General features: G+C 44.4%; 1 protein-coding gene across 1 annotated transcript in view; it reads right to left on the bottom strand.

Moving 5' to 3' along the window:
* The window catches only part of NPHS2 (NPHS2 stomatin family member, podocin), a 145,296-nt gene that overhangs the window by 22,814 nt on the left and 97,439 nt on the right, over positions 1–25,043 (bottom strand). Inside the window, exon 7 of the mRNA XM_069641475.1 lies at positions 8,049–8,127. Within this exon, the coding sequence (XP_069497576.1) occupies positions 8,049–8,127 (79 nt within the window). The remainder of the gene's footprint in view (positions 1–8,048; positions 8,128–25,043) is intronic.

The following is a 25,043-nucleotide window of genomic DNA, read 5'->3' as shown; positions in this document are numbered from 1 at the left end:
AGAGTAATAGTGGTTAATACATGCCATGGCAAGGGAGTTAGTGGTCCAATGGATAACCGTAGACTCAGATATGTTTATCTACGGAATAACAGTGCTTGTGGAGGCAGTGCCACAAATTGCCAAGAGTTGTTGACGAGTTCTGACAGATTTCATCTTTCGTCCCATGGTGTCCCCGGAGTTGCTGGCATGCACAATACAGTCCATTGACCTGCAGGGGTTGTTGGTGTCAGTGAAGAGAGTGGTTATACTAGGGACAGCCAGGGATGGGTGTGAGCGGCATACAGTGCTTTGCATTGACCCTACTGTACTTCTGAAAGTAGACCCGTTCGAAAATAATGACAGTGATGGAGATTTAATACTGGAGATTTACATCCCCTGCGAAATTATGGTGCAGTACCGAAGACGGCAATGCCCCCTGATGGCCATTGTGGCCCCGCCCCCCTTCATTGAAGCAGACTTAAAATATGTACCTGAGAGGTTGTGGACCACCAATCTACACGATATCGGACCTTTACAGGAAGTGACCCCAGTACACATAAAGCTGAAAGTAGGGGCAGTGCTACCCCAGGTAAAACAGTACACACTGTCAAGAGAAGCAGAGGAGGGAATTAGAAACACGATACAGGCCCTGCTCAATCAATTTATAATGGTGCCATCCACATCCCCATGTAACATGGCTATCTACCCTGTGAAATAGGCAACAGGGGGCAATTGGCGGATGTTCCAGGACTTACGCCCCCTAAACAAAGTGGTACATGAGGAATTTCCTGTGGTCCCTAACTCCACCACCATTCTATGTAGTATCCCCAAGGAGGCGACCCATTTTGCATTGGTGGAACTGAAAAACGCCTTCTTTTCGACACCTTTGCACCCCGATTCACAGTATCTTACAGCATTTACCCATGGCTGAATGCACTTCAAACACACTCTTTTGCCCCAGGGGTACTGCAAGAGTCCAAGAATTTTCAACAGAGTATTGCACGCTGACTTAGGAAACATTTGAGTACCCAGTACGATCATCCAATACGTGGATGATTTGCTTGTATGTAGTGACAGTGAGTAGCACTGCCGGAGGGACTCTATCACACTCCTACAACCCCTGGCCCGGAAGGCGTACAAGGTTGACAAGACCAAACTACAGTACTGCAAGCAGGAAGTGCTGTATCTAGGCCAGTTAATATCAGCAAAAGGATAATACCAGATCGAGCAGCATCTGTACACACCACAGTGAAAGACATGCAGACATTTTTAGGGCTATGCAACTACTGCAGAGCTGGATTTTAGACTATGCAGCATATACCAGGCCGCTCCTGCAGGCCCTCAAGGAAGCACAAAAAAGCAACAACAAGGTAGAATGCAAAGCAAACATGATGAAAAAGTTCAATGATTTAAAAGAAGTTATATCTACAGCCCCGCTTCTCGCCACCCCAGATTACACACAAGAATTCTACACATTCTCACATTCTAATGGTCAACTTATGACTGCAGTATTGACCCAGAAGAGTACAATGAGCCACAGGCCACTTGCCTACTACAGAGGCACGCTAAACTCAGTCATGCAAGGAATGTTTGTGTGCAATCGCTGCAACTGCATTCACCATCGAGAAACGTTCCACTGTCGGGATGGGGTGTTCTGTCACTTTGTGAGTGGAGCATTCAGTGTTCGCCATTCTAGAGGGATCAAAATGTACCCTGAACAACAGAGAGCCTTAGCGTATGAAATTATCCTCTAAAGCCCAAACATCCATATTGTAAGATGCAAAACAGTGAACCCAGCCACCTTATTGACAGAAATGTGTACATAAGAGGACTTACAAAGCCATAACTGTGTCACATATAAAGGGGGGGAAGATAACATCCCCACAGCACAAGACAGCCCATTGGAGGAGGGGGAGGTCCTCTTTGTTGACAGGTCAGCAACAATTGACCAGGTGACGGGCCAGAGACCTACGGGCGCCCAACTCGTGCTTCTTGAGGGAGGCGAATATGAGACTTTGATTATTAAAAGATTGCTGATGCATTAGCAGAGCTCATAGCCCTCATTGAAGCATTACGGGCATCACGGCGGTGCCATGTGACCATTTATTCTGACTCGGCATATGTCATGACAACAGTGCATGTCGGTCTGTCACTATGGAAAAGGAGGGGCTTCTGGAGAGTGGATGGCTGCCTATTACAACATGCCGCACTGCTAGATATATTGATCTCTGCATTGTCCTAACCCTCTGTAGTGGCGGTCATTAAGTGCGCCGCCCACACCAATAACACAAACAAAATTTCACTGGGAAACGCTTCCAGAGTCACGGCGGGCAAAAATGGTGGCTTATCTCCCCGTACCCACGCCTGCCGAGTTCATTGTGACCATGCCTCCGAATAATCAACAGTACACCCCACATACAGCAGTACCTATTTCCCAACTCATTGAATTGCAGGGCAAAGCACCAAATGAAGAGAGGAGATATGGGTAAAAAGAGGGTGCAAACAATCCCTGACTGACTTGTTGTGGAGCTAGGAGCAGTAATGCCTCATGAACTATTGACTATAGTTTTTGCCACCCGTCCCACAGCTCAAAGCAACACATTGCTGCCGACACACAAAAGGACTGATTTGTGCCCAATATTCAGGAACCACCTCACTAAAACTATCATACATTGCACCACATGTCAAACTTTCAGGACAGGCATGACAATACAAACTTTAATAGTTACCCTGCCCCGTCCTATTGGGCCATTCCGCAAGGTGCACATAGATTATGCAGACATGGGGGAAAGATGGAATGGGTCCCGATATTTGGTTGTTGTAGTCGGCCCTTTCTTACGGTGGTTCGAAGCTGAACCTTGTGCTCACCCAGATGCCGAATGTGCAGCCAAATTTCTTGTCCATGAGGTCTTCCCCAGATGGAGTGTGTGCAATGTACTAAGGTCCGATAATGGCACACATTTTTTCAATTAGCTCTTTAAAGACATCACAGCACAGTGTCCAATTTATCACCTGCAGACCAACGGTGTTGTGGAGAGGATCAATGGGCTTCTTAAGAGCAAACTAAGCTTTGCACCACATTGAAAAAGAACTGGATGCACTGCTTACACTTGGCCCTCTTCATCTTATGCACACAACCAAGCAAAGACCACCATTTATAACCCCATGAGGTATTTACTGGTCGATGCATGAACATGCCCATATCCCCTATCAGGAGGGCATCTGATGCCCACAGGGCAGCAGCGGTTTTAGTTCAAGAATTCAAAGAATATTTGACAACCCTAACACGTGCAAGTAAATGTGTCTCCCAACAGATTGCACCGCCCCAACCAGAGGGCACACCAGACACTAGAGACCCGACAGTGACAGGCTCCCCCCTGCGCAACCACTGCTGCCTGGAGAGCTCATTTATGTAAGGAGCTTTGTTCATAAATGGAAAACCCCAGGTTTCATGGTCTTTATGAAGTGGTGTTTTCAACCCCTCTCACAGTACAAGTGAAGGGGCTTCGTTATTGGATACACCCCCCTGACGTCCACAGGGCACCCCCGAATAGTACACTATTGCCTTAGAGGCACCTCACACTGTTCATATATTTCAGGATTAATTATACGACCAGATTGTCCAATTATTTCCAGCCCATATCTCCTTAGTGAACACGCACAGTTGCTTAAATATAAATATTTGATAAATCTTCTCTCTCTCTCTTCCTTTCTCTCACTCCTTTCCCTTTTTCTCATCCATGTTATTCTTTTTACTCTCTCTCGCTCTTTCTCTTTCTCTTTGCCCTTCCGCTTTCCTTTTCTCTCTTATTCTTTTTTTATTCTTTCTCTCTATTTTGTTTGGGTGCATTATTTTGTCTTCCCCTTTTAGGTGAGAAGAGGATGGAACCAGCAGCTTTAAATACTTCAGTTTATACCAGGAGAGGTGTTAGCTATGCAATTGTCCCCAGATGTTCATATTCATATATGGGTGGTATGCATTTTATTGCAGGACTATTCACCATTTATTGTTTATATTAGGAGTTCATTCAAGAGCATCATTTATATAGCGAGATCATATAAAAGAGGGGCTAGAGGAGGGCACATATACAAACATCACTGTAAATAGGTATAACAATAGTAAGGAGCATTAGAACAGCTATAAGAGATCAGCAAGTGTAGCTGTAAGTATGAGTCTGAAAGTGAGTATTATATTAGAACATTTTTCCCATTTGTTTTTAAGAATATTTTTTGTTAAGTAAGCTTTCATGATGATATTAGCATTAGAAGTCTTGTGAGCAAACCGAGAGGGCCGCATAAGAAAGTGAAAAGGCAAGCACGAAGGGCAAAGTATGATGCCTACCATGGGCTAAGTCTTGATGCTATTGAGGATGTGTGACACCCTGAAATGGACAACAGTTAGATATGTGTGCATCTCTAATGAATGCTGCAATAAGACCCTCATGATTCCAGCCCAGAAGAGAGGTACGGCGGCAGTGATGCATTACTACTGGGTCTGCGGCCAACAAGCATACTTGCACCTCCCACCATCATGGAGGGGATACTGTTCGCTGGCAATGCTGCACTCAGCACTATTAGTAATCCCAGAAGAACACTTGGAAGAGGGGCCAATACCTGACACAGCCCCAACCGTTTCTCCTGCGTTTGAAGAACAGAACCCGTTACTACCGCCAGAGTTTCGCATTCTACCTGGAAGAGGGCAATATGAAAAGTTGCAGAGGAAGAAAAGATCAAACTACCTATCTAGACACTCATCCGTGTTGCTCGCTGAAATCCCAGATGAATACAGACTTTTCAGCTCAGCGGAAACATACTTTGTTTCGCTATTGTTACCCGGTGTGCAGGCAGCGGTCAATGCAAAATATCTGCACATAATACGCTGGGAGCTGGTCCAGTTGGCAAATGACAAAGAGTTTCAATTCAACGTCATAAAGGTCGAGCTGCGTGCCCTGAGATGGATGACGATGCAAACCGCTATGTCTTCGATATGTTGACGGTAATGGAAGGAGGTGTGTGCCGAGAAATTTGAGATTCCTGCTGCACATTCGTACCTCCCGAAGATGCAGAGAATGGGTCATTGTCTCACATAATTGCAGCTGTATATGGTCTAGGAGTTTGCATGTAGAAAGAAGGAGGAATATAAGAAAACAACTGGTTCGATGTCGCTTCGATTGGGCCCGGTCCTGGTTGGGCGCCATCATGACGTTGCTGGTACCCACCATTGTGTTTGTCTTGGTCATCTTCTGCACCTGTCAAATGGACCTCCAGTGTTGTGCCAAAGCAGTGCCTAATAGCACAATGATGATGGTGTCAACTGGGGTTTCAAAGGAACCTCGCAATACAAGTAGACAGATTGTATCACACCATTATTATTCCACCCCCCTAACCCTGAGAATTATAAGGAGGTATGGATGGATCTTGCAGGCGATGGGGGATGTATTTATATGGCACGCACACTTGAGCAGTATACGCGATCAGGGGAGAGTCTACAGTCCGTGTGGAGGGCCTGGATACCAGAAAAGGGAACCCCACCATATGAAGAGGCTATGAGAAGGGAGAACGAGCGCATGTGTGGGGGGAGTTTGTTATTATAGACGTAACAAAAGGGGGGCATGTTGGGAAGGTAGTAGGCCCATCCCACCCCCCAAGGCGCTTTAAGGTGAGGCGAGCACCATTGAAAGAACTGTAACAGACCAGGGGAGGGGGGCAAATTAGACATTTATACATAGTGCACGTATATAAGCAAATGCCATTTTGTAGATATTAGTAGCCATAAGCAAAGCACAGGGCCTGCGCGGCCATGCAGTCTTTAGTGTGTACAACACAGGCCGTCAGCCTGAAGGGGAACTCTGGATAGCCACAAGCGCTGATGAGAGAGGCCCACGTGGCCGACTTCCCCGGAAACCTTTCTTTGTTTTAAGATTGTTGCCAATTCAAAAGGAATGTGCCCGGCAAGGCCACGAGACAGAACTGTGCACCTTGGTGTACATGGGATCTCAAACAAGCCGAAGCAGGCCTCAAACCCCCACCCAGATAACTACGAGTTATAGCCTCTACAATTGGTCGCCCCACCTTTATTTGATATTGACATGTTTTATAGTGCGAGGTACAGGGAGGGATACATTATAGTTCAAAAGTCAGGGTGGAAGCCTTGGTTACGGATGACACGGTCAGGAGTGAGTGAAGGATTTATCGGTCGGCTTGACCTTGAGACTCCCCCTGAACCAGTCTCTGAGCCTGCCAGGTGCACTGTATAATGATAGAGTAGTTTTGTTCACAAACGTAGCTCATTGCTCCTTCGGCCTTGGCTCCCTGGAGTTGGTGAGCCCAGCAGAACCCACGTGATGGAAGACACATGGATTGGGCTGGGACCAATGACCTGGCATCCCCTATGGAGCAGGCCGACCATGTATAGGGTTGCACCAAACAGCCATGCAGGTTTCTTCTGTATAAGATGTTGTCGTCTATGATGCTCTGTCTCCTTATAAGATTCTGCTTGTACTCTTTTTGGCAGAACATTCCACAGCAGCAGAGTTCTTTGCTGATGCACCTATTTTTGTAGAAATAAACACTTGTTATCCTTGCAAGAGTTTCTTGGGCCTTTTTCCCTAGTGGGTTGTATTTTTTCTAGTGTGAGTGTTTAGGGGCGTGCCTTCATTCGGTAGAAATGGTAAGTGTTCCGCCCTAGATGGGCTATGGATGATTGTATCATAGAAGATTTCCTGTGTAGTAGTCACTTCCTTTAATAGTAATATGCACCATTCATCTGACAAGGGCAGTGTAGCGCCTGTTGCGGGAAAGCCTTTCGGCATGTGGTATCCTCAATACAACATGCCAAAAGTAATGTTAGACTTTTTTACTTGAAAATGGACCAATCGTGTGGTAACATTTATACCCAGCACAATTGTGATAAGGGTTCTCCCCCTACGTGTTTATAGATAACTGGTGCACCTGCAGAAAAACCAAACATATGTAGGTGGGCATTCACAGCTAATTCACTGAGAAGGAAAATGCAGTCAGTGAATGAAGGTGATGATATTTGGGGAATCTGGAGGGCTTTGACACGTGCTTGTCACCTTAATCAGCAGATCAAATTTATAGTAAAACACAGAATATACCCTCTAAACTGAGTTGATTGTTAGGATATAACTGACTGTTTGTGGGCTGGGAAGCTCACTATGAACAATGAGAAAACCACATTCTGATACATAGGTGGCTCTTTAACACATTATGAGTTCTGCAGTTGCATATCTATGGATATTTGTGTATATTGTTTAAAGAAAAGCTAATAAAGATTTTTTTAAAAAGCAAATCAATCAGTAGAACTAGTTAAGACCAGGCTTAAGCTCCCGCTGATAGCCAGTGAAGGGGCATCATCTACCCCCGTTACCATCAACTACCCTGCCCACCGTACCCTGAGGTTATCGAATGGCCGACTATACATATTGTAAATTGTATTCATGTAAGCATTGGCCCAAAACCAAAATGTATCCTTTATTTCACTGTTACTAAATGTCCTCTTTCTTATGTGCCAATGCATTTCCCTTGCACTACACGGCCAACTTGCAGCCACATAATCACTGAAACCTTGTAAAGGTACATTGACAATGGACTGCATCCACTGTCTGTGTTTTTGCTTTCTTTCTGGCACTTCTGGAAGACTTGTCTGATCAACCAGACAGATAAAAAGAAATACAAATATGACCCTATAAGCCTTGTTTCCAACCAACCATAGTTTCTCTTCGCCCAATGTATGTGTACTCATTCATCAGTGTTTCTTATCCCATTTTCCGTAACCTAAATGAAAAGTGTCCTGTTACCCAGTGTCTAAAACCTTTTTATGCTCAGTATCTCTTAAAACAGTATGCCCAGTGTATCTTCACCTGCTGCACAACCCTTCATACCCAGAGTCTACAGACTTTCATACTCTGCATCCTTTCAATCAGTTTTTGCATCCGCCCACGCCCACTGTCCTGTCACTCAGTATCTTTAATCCGTCATGCCAAGTTTTCCTTCTTATAGTTTCTTTACTCTTAAAACCAAGAGTGACTGGGATGAAGTGATCTTACCCTCACGTTGGCCTGTCTTTGGGCCTCAGCTTCTACCGCCAGTGACTGCTTCAGTTCAGCAGGAAGCTTTACGTCTTTACTAAAGGAAAATTATAGGTACAAAAATTAGTAGAGCACAGAGAGAACATAATGAATGAATAAGTGTTTCTTAAACAAAATAGTCACACATGCTACTACGGATCAGAAGAGAGGTGAGTTTCATAGAGTTTTTTTAGCTAGTGCGAAGAAAATGGCCAGGTCAAAACTTCTGATTTTATCAGTGCAACACAGCATCTCCTTAGGAGCTTTAAACTGCTGACCTGGTGCGAGTTTCCATAGTTTGTCAGGCACTTGCCCTTGTAATTGAAAAATATGCACGTATGGCTTATATGGCTTGAACATCAAGGGCTCACCAGAGCAACTCTCTTTTTACATAGTCACAAAAATGTGCACTGCCTCAATCTGGAAATGCTTTAAGTATCTTCAAGAATAACTTGTGCAGTTGTTTATGACTTTCTTTTAAACATTTGCATGATTAAACACCTTTGCGAAATACTGTACTCTCGAGGGGATAGGAAGGCGTTTCCTATATTTTCAAATACTAAGGTCCTTGAAAAGTACAATACAAGACAATGTGACTGATTACTAATTAGCTTTACACAGAAAAATATTACATTGGAAGAAACTTATTTATTCACACGTTTCAATATATGCGGAAAACGTTTTTAGAACGTATGCTTAAATCTTTTTCTTGGGTCTCATTTTTTGTATGCTTCACTATAGTTTCGGTTTTTTCCTTCCTCTGCCTCCATTTCTGCAACCTGTCTGTTGTTCTTATCTGGGGCTGATTTTCTAAGCTAAATAAGCAGCTTAAGTAAGACTACATTTACTAAGCTCAAAGTAATTGTGTAAGTAGAACCTAAGCCATTTTTGCTGTACATTGAGTTTAGTAAATCAATCAACCCAATATATATATATATATATAGGGGCTGATTGACTAACCTAAAATAATATTGTGCGTAAAACTAAATACTAAATTGTCTAAGCTAAAGAAAATAGGGTAAGTGAAACTTAGACCAACAAATGACTTAAGTTCTAACTTAAGCCACTTATTTAGCTTAGTAAATCAGCCCCATGTGTCTTTATTTCTAGTCCGCTTCCATGTCTAGATAGATTGTGCTTCAGGAAATAGGGTGTCTGGTTTGCCAGGGTGTGGATTATGGCTTTGGGGGCCATTTACTTCTGAGAACTTTTGATATCTTTTGATATCTTTGCCATTACTTTTGACCATGCATCCAGAAACGTCCCATAAGGGTATGACGGATACGGATGCAGTGCTATATTTCTGGTTGGGGTTTGTTACGTTCTTTATTACACATGTAAGCCTGCAATAACCATATACAAAATCTAAATATTGTTCTGCAATAAGAAAATCACTTCACTCCGTCTGTAATCAATTATTACAGTTAAGTTGTGATGTCTCAATGCCCACTGCTAGAGGCAGCCCAGAGCTGAAGTCCAGCAGTTTAGCAGCATTTATTAAACCCATGACAAGATTTTCAAATTCCTTTCTTGTAAAAATAGCTTTCTGTGACAGTTTACAGCCGCTAAATTACAAGGAACTGTTTATTTATGGCTGTATGTTTATTTTGTACACTGTTGGAGTTTATCACATAAGAGCAAGTATCTGCATACCATTTCTTATTTTAAAGCACAAGACGAAAACGTTTTTTAGATGTATATTAAACTGCTTAAAATATTTTTCTGCAACACATTATGGGATGCACATTATTATTTATTTTTTATCCAAGCATATTCTACAGTGATTATATGTTTCATCTGGAAGATCGCTTACATTAGATTAAGCAAGCAGCCAGCTACTAAAGGGAGTCGAAGTGTTAGGCCATGTACTTTAAGGAACAAAACATTCCCTACCATACATAAAAAGAACATACATTGCAAGCTACGGTCTCGTTCCTCTATTTTGTCACAGAGCTCCTCGTTTGCTTGCAATGTCCTTATAATGTACAGCAGGCGGTACTTTCTCCGAAATATAAAGCTCCAGTATGGATGATAGTGTTATGCAAATCCTAGGTAGTTATAGTAAGAAAAGCATGGAATTTCCAAAGCATGGTGCGCAGCGCTTAATATTTTGATTGGTAGAGCTGTGTTGCCTAGTTGCTGACACAGATTTTGCGGTATTATATATCATTACATCAAATCATATGGGATTTCAAATGTTATACATATTTGTTGGTACCATCGTGATAAATGGGCCAACAGTAATAGGAAATATCCATCATGTTTTGAAATATCATATGCCTTGATGAATGCTACATAAATAGCAAAACATAGGTCAGCAACTGGGCAACCCAGCATTACCAAGACAAACATTTAAGTACTTAACACAAAGGTGTGTAACTTCCACTTTTCCTAAATGATGCATATCTTGTCATTTCTTATTGTTCTCCCTCAATGTATCTCTCCTAAGCAGTACAAAAGTGTTCATGTGAATCTTATATGCTCTAAGCATCTTCTACAAATTAGAATGTGAGGGAGAAAAAGATGTGGATGGTGCATGTTAGGAAAGATTTTTCTTTTTGCCGTTTTCCCAGTTCTTTCACTATGACCCCCGCCATATCAACCGACTGTGTGATCTTAACGTATTGTTTATGAGTGTGGTCGAAACAACTTCGCTTCCCAGAGAGAAAAAGTCAACATTTCTGCTCAGCACAGGGCACAAACCGCTGGACGGAATTGGACCAAATAAGAAACAACTTGGGCACGAAGCGTTGACTCGATTTCCAGGCGGGATCTGGGGCTATTCCATCCAGTAGTTTTTAAAATATTTGACAGAGAAGAGGGTGCCCCCTTCTCCCAAAAGTATAGCTATATCTCCCATGGTGTTTTGCAGCAGAGAGTCTTTTCAGAAATGAAAAAGCAGCCATTTTTCCCCAGAATTCTATTTCAAATAACTTTTGACTCGCTGGATGGATTTGGATTTGGAGGAAGTTTTCAAAACTAAAACTACTGGAACAAAACACCACAGTTTTCAGCCCATTCATTTTCACATAGAGAAAAAGTGCAGTTTTTGAAGGTCATAGCGTAAAAACCGCTGGGTAGATTTGGACCAAATAAAAAACACCTTGGGCACAAAGCGGTAAATCCACCCAGTAGTTAGTAAAATATTCGACAGAGAAGGGGTTGCCACCTGCTCATTAAAACCTTTATATTGGCCATGGTGCTTTGCAACGAGAGGCTGAGAGGCTAATAATCTGTGACTTGCGGGAGGGATTTGGATGACATTTTCCAAACAAAAAGGTTGTCAATGGCACCCCCAAACTGGACATTTTGGGAACAATTTGTAAAAAAATAAAAAGGTCACTAAGAAAACATAAAAACACAGTTTACTCTTATTCATTTTCCCATAGAGCAAAAGTGCAGTTACTGAACAGCTGTAGCATAAAAACCACTTGGCAGATTTGGACAAAATAAGAAACAATTTGGGGGCAAAGTGTTGGCTTCATTTCCTTGAATAGTGTGGGGTAAATCCATCCAGTAGTTTTTAAAATATTTGACAGAGAATGGGGTTCTCCTTAAAACCTTTATATTGGTCTTGGTGCTTTGCAGCAGGCAAGCTGAGAGAGTCTAATATATTTTGACTTTCTGGATGGCGTTGGATGAAACTTTTTAAACAGAATGTTTGTCAGGGGGCGTTGCTAGCAGGCACTGAATGAAGACCTAACTCTTGTGAGCTCCCGCAGCCACCCGTTTCGTTCCTGTAACTATCCTGTAGGCAGAATACTGATACCAAATGTACACAATGCATCAGGGATCGGAACGTCTGGAGCACCGAATAATCGATCCGAAGTACTACAAATGGTCTTTGATTTTTCCCCAAATTATGAAGAACCTTGGACGGAGATGACTGCCATCCGCCTTCTGGAACTATAAGATGCCGTCCGTAGGCTGTGGCAAGCCAGTTAGCAGGACTCCACAGCAGGACCCGATCAGGGGCGACAAGAATCACAGCTGAGGGGCGCACACCCTTAGGAAGCAGAAGGGTTTAACCAAGGTGCAAGCACAACACCGCTCACATGGGGACAAAGGTAAGCATCTCGGGTGTACAGGCGGGCCCGGGACGTGCAACATAACAGTGGTGTTGCTCAGTGTTTGAGGGTCCGTTTTCTGGAACACGATGTCTGAAATGACGTAGAAGGCTGCAATCTTCACGATCGGATCCGGCCTGAGGTGGAAAGTACTGTAGCCACCAATGCATACAACCCTGCAAAGCAGAAGGGCCCGACTTGTGTGTGTGCATGATGCCGGCCCCCTTGGCTGGACCGCAGTGTACACAACAACACGGAGGACTGCGCCCTCAGCGAATTCAGCCGCAATTAAGTGGCATCGTTACCACTACTGCTGGGTTATGTGTGGACTCCTCCAGCCCAAGGGGGGGGGATCCAACCAAGCACCAGCTAACCCAGGGAACTTCCCTCCTCACTTCCCCCAGGAGGGCAGAAATTCCCCAAATCCTGGCCAGAACTTTTTCCCCAGGTATCCACAAAACTTTCAACCCTAGAACAATCCATCCTTCTTTCCTCACTTTCCTGAGCCCAGACAACCTAATCCGGGCGAGGGGAGGTCAAGGGTGGAGGGGTAACCAAATTTTCCAAACCCGGGGTATTTTCAGAGAAGGGATAGCTACCCTTCCCGGGATCAGCCCAGGGGAGAAATGAGAACCCTGTATCAGCCTGAGCGGGTGTCACAGCTAGAGCACCAGGTCCAAAACATGGCACAGGATCTGGGTCATATGCTGAGGGTTCAACAGAACCCTCAGATGAGCCTGCCAGCGCAGAATGCCTCAAGCTCCGGACCTGGTGCTCCAGAGCAATGACAGGGGCAGAACCCCAACAACCCATCGGTTCCCAGGGAGGAGGCACAAGGGGAAGGGGGGTGTAAAGCCTTGGAGGAAGTTTCCTTCCACACTTGTAAAAAGCCCCTGGAAACCCAGGAACCTGAAGCAAAATCTCCTGCCCCTGAAAGTCTGCCACCCAAGGAGCAGAGAGGGGGTAGGAGAAACAAAGGACCCAAACAGGCCCATTTTGCGGAGGAGGTACACATCTTCCAATTTGAAGGAGAGGGACCCTCAGAGGATCCTGGGAAAAGGATCTTCTCCTTCAGAGATGGGGAAACTCCTCCCAAAGGAAAATGGGTCCCAAAGGATTCAAATCCAGACTGGGGAGATGTGGGGACTGAGCTAGTGCCGCCCATGATCCACCCCCAGAAACAACAACATGAAAATCCCCAGGTTCAAACCCATCCTGGTGACTGCCTTCAAAAAAGGGGGGTGGCCCAGAACCGGAACCTGGGGAACCCAAAACTTCTCCCATATCTAGTTGCCACCTTATCTTTTCAGATTCCCAAGACTCCCCACAGAATTCTGCCCAAATCTCTTCTCTATCATTGTCAAAACAAGAAAACTAACCCACCAGTCGTCCAAAAATGTACATTATCTGTGCCCCCTTGCGGAAAAGGAGGGAAGATTCTATGCCCCTGTCCAAATACAGGGGCAGGGTACAATTTTGGCACTGGTGGACACTGGATCCCAAGCTGCCCTTCTGTCCAAAAAGGCCTTTGATAAACTGAATTCAGGAAGGGGGGAGAATTACCAAATTCCTCTTAGCCCTCTTCCTGGACAACTTCACACTTAGACGGGAAGGAAATTCCCGTCCAGGGGACTGCGGATTTGGATATTAAAATTGGGCTACACAAGGTGAAGCACCCGGTCATAGTTGTGACTCCAGAGGGCACCCCTTATTTACTAGGGAATGACCTCCTGCCAAGGTTGTCACCCCTAATAGATTGCGTAAACAAGGTCCTCTGGACCAAGACTAGCCGACCGATAAAATTAAAACAGAGCGTCAAACATGTTAGTTTAAACAGCACCTGCCACATGGTTGAACAAAAACCTGACCAAGTAGAATTTCACTTCCAGAACAACCAAATCCCAGACGTGACAGTAATAGCGTAGGACAACAAATTGGTGATGGGGGGTCCTCTCTATTTCTGAAAATCAACCTTCCTTCCAGTCTAAGGTGGCATTTCACACTGTAAGGAAACACTCTGAAATTCTTTACCCATCCACAATCAGACATTCCCACTCGTATAGTCCAGAAAGATGTGAAATCAGCTCAAAGCCTGGCTGATATTCAGCAAATTGGAGAGCAGTTGTTCATCCCTGTTCAGTTAAATGAAGGGAAGGACTCTGTTCTCGCCCGAGTGTGTGTGAACAACGCTAAGAGCTTCACCAGCTAAGCCATGTTCTGCCAACTCCTATAAAAGATCCAGCCATTCCCACATTTAGACTGATAGACAAATGGGAAATGGATCTGGAAACACCCAATTCCGAACATCACCTGCCAAGCAGGTGTATGCTCAAAATCTCCATAGGCAACAAGAGCATAGTCCATAATTGTTGGGTCGCGCGAGACGTCACTGCCGCCTTTTACTTAGGCAGTGACATTCTCAATCGCTTTGCCATTAGTTTGGACCTAATAAACTTCAAAGCTTGGTCCCGGTTAGCGGATAATCCCATGGGCTTTGATGACCCAGAGAAAGCATTTAGGTCAGCTCAACTGCTGCCTTATGCGGTTGAAATTCAGATTGGAGAGGAAGTCACCATCCCAGAAAGGACCCGACAATTCTCCCTGGAAGTGAAAGTTAAAAGAGGAAAGAAAATGAAAAACCCTGATGCCTATATTCATCTGAATGCTTCTCTCCAACAGCAAGGGTTGGGGGTAAACCCAACACCAGCAGTCAACATGACACCATTCCAATAGAGGTGGATGACAGCGACTTAAAGAGTATCACTCTAGCCGCAGGCACCATTATTGGAATGGCGGTTGATGGCTGACATTTTTCCATAGATTTAGGAAATGAACTGTTAGGACCAATCCCCAAGGACTGTTTTGACAGTGACAGTGATGACAACACAACACCAGGCAGGATCTTTACCCGGCATGGGGGGAACTTCCTGGTGTACACTTCCTGCCCTTATGGTAAGGAAGATGTGACTTGTGACTTCAGGAGGGATGAGGTGATTTTCCAGGTCTGTGAGGACTGCCTTCCCCACCTGAAGCCACCAGTCCAAATCAGCACTTTGACCAGGGACTTCTCCACCCAGCTGCAGGAGGCCGCTGAGATAGCAAAACCAGAAGTCTTTCCTGGTTTCAGGCAGATGGTGAAGAGAGAGTCAACCTAGCTGATGCCTGTGAGACTCTGGAGCAAAGGCAAAAATTGAAACAAGTTTTCTTGCATTTTCAAGATCTCTTTGCGGTGGACTCATATGACTGTGGTCGCACCGACATCCACACAACAACAATTCCCACGGACCCTGGCATGACTCCAGTGTTTGTGAAGCAATATCGCTTGCCTCTCGCATCAATGGTGTCCCTTACTGAAATAATTAAGAACCTTGAGTTCCGTGGGATAATCCGTCCAGTCCACAGCACCTCCAATAATCTGGTGCCGGGGATATTGAAGCCAAACAGCCAGTGGAGACTCTGCGCCAACCTTAGGGAGCTCAACAAATGGGTCCATACTTCCCGATGGCCTCTTCCCTACATTAACCAAGGGCTGGCCCAGATTCAGGGGTCACAGGTATTCACTGCAATAGACTTGACCAATGGATACTGGACTGTGCCTGTCAGTAGGGAGGACCAATACAAGCTGGCCTTTACCTTCGCGGGGCAGCAGTACACATGGACCCGGACTCCCTTCGGATACATCAACTCCGGCACTGAATTCAACATTTTTCTACATAAGGCCATGCCCAACCTGGGTGAAAGGGGCAACCTGGCCTATGTAGATGATGTTCTCATCAAAAGCTCAACTGTGGAGGAACACATAGCAGAGATCTGTTATGTTCTGACCCAGTGAGGGCTGCCGGAGCAAAACTTTCCTTTCAAAAGGCACAGTGGTGTAGAACCTGTGTAAATTTCTTGGGGCATGAGATTACTCCTCAGGGTCTCTGGCCCCAGGAAAAGAAAGTGGAAGCACTCCAGAAATTGAAAGACCCCACAACTCTGCGGGAACTAAGGAGCCTCCTTGGACTGACTAATTTCAGTAGAACGTTCATTGAGGACTACGCAGAGATCACAAGACCCCTGATTAATCTTTTGAAGGGGGAGTCAAGTGGGAATGGGGTCCAGAACAAGCCGAGGCAGTAAGACAACTCAAAAGCAGCCTCTCACAAGCGTCTTGCCTAGCTTACCCTGTCAAAAACATGGAGTTCTTCTTGGCGACAGGGTTCTCAAATACATGCTTGACTGCAGTATTATATCAAAAGCATGACAAGGTCAATAAAGTAATCTCCTATGCGAGCAAAACTTTATCCTCCGTGGAGGAAAAATTCAACGATTGTGAGAAGGCTTTCCTGTGGAGATCAGATATGGCCAAAACAAGAAGAGTCCCCTCGCACAAGGTCTGACTGACTTGCATGATTGTGCCAGTGAAAACTGTCTTGAGGACGAGAGTCTAAAAATCAAGGACAACATGGAGGCATACCTCAATTCCCCCACAAAGTCTTTGAGTAAGACAAGTGTGAGGGAATGCCCACTGTCTATGTGGATGGATGCTCTTACCATGTTCACAACAACGGGGAAAAAGAACTGGTGGCCGGCGTAGGGAATGCATGGGTGAATGAGACCCCAGAACCCTCCGCTGGGTACAAGATTGGTCCCCGAAGTAGTCAAGTGGCAGAGTTGATGGCTGTGCATCAAGCCATCCTCACTGCTGTCCAACATCAACTCCACGAACTGGTCATAATCACAGATTCTGATTATGTACGGAACGGGTTCGTGGAGCACCTGGTTAACTGGAAAACCAGAGGCATGTTATGTGCTAATAATAAACCCTTGAAACATGGAAAATGTATTCAAAACATTGATGATCTGGTCACCTCTAATGGGATGACCATCTACTGGAAAAAGATCAAGGGTCATTCTAAAGTAGAGGGACCAGACAAAACTGGAAATGACTTAGCTGATCAGCTGGCCAAAACCAGAACCATCCAAGGGGATCTACTTGAGATCGAGTCCCTGTTGGGGGAAATCCAGGTCACTGCTATCACTAGGTCCCAGACAAATGCTCACAATGAACTCTCAACTGCACAATGGAGTAAGGAGACCCCAGATGCTGATTTGATTACGGCTCAAAAAGGGGATCCAATAATTGGTACGTTTTATCAACACATTGAGAACCTCAGAGTGTTGATGAAATGTCCAAAAATGTTCCAAATCCAAGACGGTTTGTTGGTAAGGAGATCCCTAGCTGGCCATGACCAGTGGGTGGTCCCTACCTCATTCTGAAGCCTGATGTTAAGTCACACCCATGATGCGGCCACAGCTGGTCATAGGAGGTTTCATACAACACTTGAAATCTTAAGAGAGGTTGCATACTGGTCACACATGGGGCAGGACCTCGACCAATATTTGAAGGGGTGTCTTGTGTGTGTACAATTTCAGCCAACATCCCTCACACACCGTGCGCCTCTCCAAAAGAGAGGGATGACACTGCCATGGTCAGATTTACAACTCGTCTATATCGGGCCCGTAATTCGCCCCTCTAGGGGAAACAAGTACATGTTGACTGTGACATGCTTGTTTACTAAATGGGTGGAATGTCTCCTGGCCCCAAACTGCAAGGCAAAAACAGCAGCTGCCCTGATGATCAACCACATCTTTTCGCGTTTTGGACTTCCCCAAAGGATCGAGTCAGACCGAGGTAGCCACTTCACTAGCGAAGTAATGACAAAGATGTGGGAGATACTTGGGGTCAAAAGGAAGCTACACATTGCTTACCGGCTAGCCTCTAGTGGTTCAATAGAGAGATATAACAAAACAATTGTGAGCATATTAAAAAAGTTTGTGGCAGATTCTGGGCCAAGTTGGGATATTCGATTACCTCTTGTCCTAATGGCCATCAGATCTACCCCTTCATCTGCAACTAAAATGTCACCGTTTGAGCTGATGACTGGACGCAGGATGGTGCTTCCCCAGCATCTGCTTTACAGAACCCAAGAGCAGACATTGATCAATGCCTCCACAACTCACGAGTATGTTGAAAATCTAAGAAAACACCTTCAACATGCTTTTGCCTATGCTCTAGAAAGATCTGCAGACAGCATGAAGACCCACTATGACTTAAAGACTACCTGAAAAGAATACAATGTAGGAGCCCAGGTCTACTTATACCATTTCCAAAGGAACCAGGCCAAACAGCGCACATTTTTGCCTAGCTGGAGGGGTCCTTTTGAAATTGTAGACAAAATCTCACGAGTCGCCTACAAAATCTGCATCCCCAAAGGTAGTTTGGCAGAGGAGGAAGATAAGTGGGTCCATATTAACCAACTGAAGTGTTGCCATCCTAGACTAGGCACACTCTGCAGCAACTGGAGGAGTCTTCTGGAACCCCAGAGGGGGTCACTACAGCTCCCTAGAATTCCAACTATAAAATATTCCATCTATAGTCCATAAATTACAATATAAAAATGTGTCCTGATTTGTCAAAATGTATGTGTCCGCCCCACTACATTAATAGTGGTGGGGAAATGTCTACAAATATGCTTTTGCTTTGTCATCCTAGAACTGGAAACCATGGAGACTAAAACCAAGGAGGACCACCCAGGGACAGGGAGCAAAGATCCAATGGGCCCCGGAGTATTGCTTAATACTCACATCAGGACTGGGCGAGGAGAACTGGTCGATCCACCCCTGATGGAAGAAAAGATGATGAACTTTGCCATTTTGGAACCAAAAGAAAAGAGACTGATATCCCAGTCTTGCGACTTCCCATTGAGGGATGTTCAATGCCAAATCGCAAGAGGGGTGCTTGTGGGATGTTCTAATCCACTAGTCTATGCCCTGCAATATCACTGTGTGCTGTGTTCATCAAAAACAACAGGACGGCCGCCAAAATGATCTATGTGATAAAAATCTCTGAGAATGGCGCAGGGAAACCTGAAAAATAGGCCGCCAATCCATTTTGCCTATGCCAGTGGTAACACATGAGACCACTGCCAAAACCTATCATTTGGCTGCCCACAGAGTAAAATGAAACTACTTGAAAAAGCAGTGCTGCATTGCAAGGGAAACACAGAACTGTTTTAAAAATCAGTTTTTCCTTGGCTGTGGAAAGTGCAAAATCATGGTTCCCAAACATCACAAAAGATCCAACATCCTTGTTGGGTGTTAAACATCACTTTATTTAAAGAATCCACCTAAGCACAATGTCAGCAGAAGCACATTTCATCATAAGAAAATCCACATTCAAAGGTGCTTGCATGGGAAAAATATGTCAGAAATGGGTGCAGTACCGCCGCTCGCCTGTGTCAGAAGCTGGCATTTACTTAACCTCTCAGTTTAAACTTGTACATTAAAATCAAAGTAAGCAAAAGAAGAGACTTCCCATCAAAAGCAATATAGGGATACAATTCAATCTTTATGTTTTAAAAAGGCTGGAATTAAGAGATTTGTGGCTATATTTGTTCAAATGTAAATTCTATTTTAGAAAAAGACTATTTTAAACAGTGTTTTAAAAGTGAGTTAAAGCCAGCCACACTGGGCTTCAAAGACATTCCACAGCTTCTCTCAAACAAAGGAATCTTTCGCCCTGCTCTCTGCTGAGGAACTGGCAGGGAGGTGTGAAAGGGGGTGGGGGGAGGACTTTGGCCTGTTGCTCTGACAGGAGACAAAAGACTCCCTTGACTGAAAGGAAATGCAAATTTGGGCGTCAACAGAAACCAGCTGCTGGCAGGAAGAGGCTCAGGTTGCTCTTGGCTCAGCCAAACCTTGGAGGCGGGGCTAGACTGAATTGTGTATCTGGAACTGAAGAAAATATAGTTTTGAGGAAAAGACTTATAGAAAACTGTGCCAAACTGGTAAAAATCTGGAATTTATAGGTTGTTAAAATTAAAATGTGACTCACAAGTGAAAGCCAGAGAAACGCAGAAGCCTCACTATCTGCACTTCCGCCCAGAAGGTATTACAAAACCACTAGTGGTTACAAGTAGTGCTTCTCATTTAGACCTCTTAGGGGTTCAAATATACTTTTACAATGTTGCGCCCATTTGACAATTTTTAACACAAGGTTTTTGAAACAAAAGTATTTTAATTTGTCATATATTCCTTAGACAAAAGCCTCCGAAATGCCAACACATGTTTCAACCCTAACTGGGCCGTCTTCAGGGCGTAAAAGTATATCACTAACATGAAATAACCATCAAAAGCACATGTTACCACATACACAAAAGAAAAATATAGATTACATAGTCATCAGCAGTGTTGAGCATCCAAAAAATAAAAAACATAACCATTCAAACATAAAAGCCATTGTGACAATTCAAGAATGGAGGGAGCAAAAGGGTGTAGGGCGAGGGGGAGAAAAACAAGAAGGGTATAGTGAATAAGCAGTTCTCCATTTAGAACAATTTAGCAAGATTATTATGTATCATTCAGAAGGCATAGCAAACAATGTCCAATACTATATGGTGAGTAAGCAGTTCTCCATTTAGGACAGTTTAGCAATACTATTGTATAACATTCAGATAACATAAACACAAACCCCATCAGAGCACTTTTTGAATATTCCCACATCACAAAATGGCGAGTAAAATTAGCTGAAAGGTACCTGGTCTGTGGAGCACATGTTACTATTTGAGTGCAAAGGACTGCGTTTTGCTGGGTGCATTATCCCTCTTAGTTTCAGGAGATCTGACAAAAGGAGGAAACAGCCAGTCTGTACTAACAGCCAAACCCTGCTTTTTGACATATATTCTTAGTCGGTGAGAATCAGAAATGCCAATTTAAAAAAATATATATATATGGGGGTGAGTAACAGCTTACCTTGAATTTGCATCAAAAAAGAAAAAAGCATAAAACTCTTTAAATTCGGTAATATTCGAATTTGGGCTACCAAAGTAAAACGGTGTGGTCTGCTAACAATCCCGTGTTCTGTGACAAAACTAGAAACAGGGTGCAAAAGAAAATATTGATTGGTCTGATGTCGAGCTTGTGTGTCTGTATCATTTAGCAGAAACCGTAACACATAGAGATTAGCAGGGTCTTGCGAAGCTTACCAATTGACAGCTTCAGTGCTACCGTGACTAATGGTTTCTTGCCGTCTGGCCGGTCGCAGTTTCGTGGAATATGGGTGTTGTCATGGCTGGCCTATATGGAGAGGTTTGCAGCGATGTTGCATTTGGCTAAATCTCACCACATGTAAAATAGCTATTTCTTGCATTCAACCTTGCATTCTATTCAGTTTCCTATCTATCAGTCATTCAATCATCATTGCTAGTGTTTACCTGAAGCTATCCAAAGCAGCTCCCACTAGTTCTGAATCTAATTTAGCGAATTAAAGTCATTTTTAGCATGTTTCCCATTCATTACAAGCCACAGTCAAAAGCATTTGACCTGTTTAAAATCATTCCTGTTTCTCTCCGCTTGCTGGGGGAACTGGGATTGAAACTGCATTGTAGAGTGTTTATTCCTGAAACCTGTTTTCTCTCCTTCCATCTCTATATTGCATATTAGGGGGGAATGAGTAGTATCAGGGGGAAAGAGTGATTATATTGCATTTGATTGGACACACAAAAGTATTATTTCTGTGCTGCATTAATTTCCTATCATTGCATTTCATTGAACCCACACAAAGTTTTATTCTATGCTACATTATTCTTCTCATCCATACTCCTACTGATTAAAGAGATTGTTGATTGTTGTTATATCACCCATTGCTGATCATTGTATAAATATTAATAGTGTAATATCTAGATATTGTTCAAATTCATAAAAGTGTGATATACATATTGTTCAATTCATAAAATAAATCTTTTAACTTTGCAAAACAATCTACTTCTTGGTTCAGTGAGACCGGGGGGATTCAAAGAGAGGGGCGGTATATAAGGGTACATCATTCAGAAATAAAATAATTTTAGACATAAAAAGATATATAATTAAGAGTTCCAGCTGGGCATCTCACGCTAGGCATTGACTTAGGTGGAGTGCTGGGTTGAAACCACTTACACACCGCAGGTGACGGAGGGGGCCAGCGGAAAGGGCCAGGGCACCAGAGAAAGCGAGAAGATGGCGCTCAACAACCAACATATACTGGGATGCCGTAGCTGAACTAAAGGTATTGTGGGAAAGTAAGATGGGCACTGCTATCTTGGATTTGAGGACCGCGCTGGAGTCTAAAATTGACGAAGCGAGTATAGATGTGAATTTGCTGCGACAAGATGTACGAGCGTTGGCCGAGCGCATAGGAACCCTGGAAAAGGAGGTAAAAGCCAACACAAGCACATCTACGACTAACGCAAAAGAAGTCCACGTGTTGCAGCAACAGATGCCCAATCTCGGGAACAGAGCCGAAGAAGCGGAAGGGCTTGCTCATAGAAAAAACGTACACATTGTGGGGCTTCCGGAAGGTGAAGAAGGATCTGGGGTGGTTTGAAGGAGGAACTCTGGGAGAAGGGGGAGGGAGGGAATTGTTCCAACTCAGATGCAACTTGTGAAGCGATATCAAGACCCAGCCTGTGTAATGCGGTATACAAACTGGGGTTGCAGGTGGGATACATTAACCACATCATGGGGCTTCTCACAATATTAACTTGCAACCTGCATTATACCACCACTGCACAGGAGACATCATGCCCAAGTTGAGCTCTTGCTGGGCTATCTGCATAAACTACGGTGATGCTGGCCCTCCACAACATGTCCGGTGTCGTTGCCTTGAGGCAGAAGAGGTTTTCTTTCTCTGTCTGCCCGCCTTCTGCTGATTGGATGCTAAGGCCAGGATTTAGGCTTCTTGATCTGGGAGCCAGCTGGAGAAGCCGGCCCACTCAAAGGGCTAACTTTAAGGGCCATGTGAGCCCCTGTCTGGGCCTGACCGGGCCAGGATGGGCTAGGTTGGCTTTCTGCTTCTCCTAAAACCCACCTTTGTGTGTTCGCACATTTGCTCTGCGTAAGAACTCTAATGTGTTTCTGCCCACTTTCTATATCCAGTCTGCCCTCCTTGCCCCACTTCATCAATGTCCCATTGTTTCCTGCCGACACCCCCTCAAGGTTTCCCCCCATGGTTTGCGTCCTTCCTAGCCTCTTGTGATGGATGCTGTGTCAGGACCTCCTTCTCCTCTCTCACTAGCACTTGCCGAAATTGACCCTGCCCTTCCTCACCTCCTGCTCCATACTACCTGTTTTTCTTGTTGCTGCTGACCCCCCCTTCTTTTCCCTTTATTACCTTTACATTCTTATCATGGAACATCTTCTATCCTCAGCGCTCTAGCTGTGTCATCAATTGCAGCCCCCTGCACCACTTAGTAAGGCCCTTCTGGACTTGTCCCCACCTGATCATCGCATTGCACCTATTTCTATATCAACATCTCGCACCACGGGGTGAGGTTTCTTTTCCAACTTGTGGACCCACAATGCTACTTGGCTTTCCTTTCTGTACCTGCTGCTTTTGTACCTTACTTACCTTAACCACCGGATTGACATTCGCAGTCCTGCACTGTACTTTGTATTGACCTACCTGTGACTACTGGATTGTCACTTGCAGGCCTGCACTGTACTTTGTATTTGACCCACATGTGACCACTGAATTGACACTCGCAGCCCTGCTATGATCTTTTATTTGACCTACCTGTTGCCATCAATGTTTGAAGCATGCCAATGCTGCACTTTACCTATCTGTACTTGCATACTTGATGTAGCCCCCTGCACCACTGGGTGAGGCTTTCCATTGTTGCATTTTACCTACCTGTACCTGCATACTTGATGTAACCTCCTGCTCCATTGGGTGAGGCTTTCCTTGTTGCATTTTACCTACTTGTACATGCATACTTGTAGCCCCCTGCACCCCAGGGTAAGGCTTTCCCAACGTGTGCACCCACTCCAATGTCGTTCTTCATTTCCAGCCTTGTGCTGAGTTTGACCCTGTTCACTTGCACTGAATGCACCCTTCTCCTCCTTCCTGAGCATTACTCCTTTCTCCCTATCCTGCACTTCCCCTCCTCCTCCTCTCCACTCATTTCTGTTACTGCTATTGCACATTCCGAATTGTCTCAAAACCTAGTAGGAACATTATTGTTTGTCTTCTTCCCTACTCCCCCAACCTGCACTTCTTTCCCCTCTTCCCTCATTTCTGTTACTGCATTTGCACGATCCGAATTGTCTCATGACCTAGTAGGAACGTTATTGTTTGTCTTTTTTCCCTGTTCCATCCCACCAACACTTCCCTCCTCCCCCTCTCCCCTGCATTCTTGTTACAGCACTTGCACGATCCAAAAGTCTCAAGACCTAGCAGGAATGTTATTCTTCTTCCATGTACCTCCCCCTCCCCTGTCTTGATGCGGCTTGAAACACCATTTTTCTGTATAGGCGCATTATAAATACCCAATAAATAAACAATAAATAAAAACGGGCAGAAAATGGGCCATACTAAAAAGCAGAGGGAAATTCTGGGATATCTGAAAAAATGTGGGTAGCATTCCTGCAGGAGACGCACCTAACTATCACAGAACTTGAGCAAGTTAAAGTGAATTGGGGCTGAGAAGTACAGAGTACACATTTCTCGTCCTATTCCACGGGGGTTTTAACATGGATAGATAAGGGGATTCCCTTACAGGTCACCAGTCATTCAGGATGAGAAGGGGAAAACACTTATCCTACTAGTAACTCTGGAAGAGAAGGAAATAAGCTTAGTTAACACATACGCCCCCAATATGGACAGCAACAAATATTTCCCGGGGTGGTACAACTGATAGGAGGACACAGATCTAAGGGAGTGATATCGGGAGGGGATTTCAAATCCCTACTTGACCCACATCTGGACAGATCAGGCTCCAATACAATATATGAGTCGTTGGCATCAAAATCACTTCATCAGAGTAGGTAAGACCTTCATTTAGTCAACCTATGGTGAGAACAAAATGGAGAAGAGAGAGGATACTCATTT

Source organism: Ambystoma mexicanum, chromosome 1q (assembly GCF_040938575.1).
Source record: "Ambystoma mexicanum isolate Mex_15411 chromosome 1q, UKY_AmexF1_1, whole genome shotgun sequence".
Lineage (NCBI taxonomy): Eukaryota > Metazoa > Chordata > Amphibia > Caudata > Ambystomatidae > Ambystoma > Ambystoma mexicanum.
The sequence above is the reverse complement of the archived record's forward strand: the minus strand, read 5'-3'. Positions and strand labels throughout refer to the sequence as shown.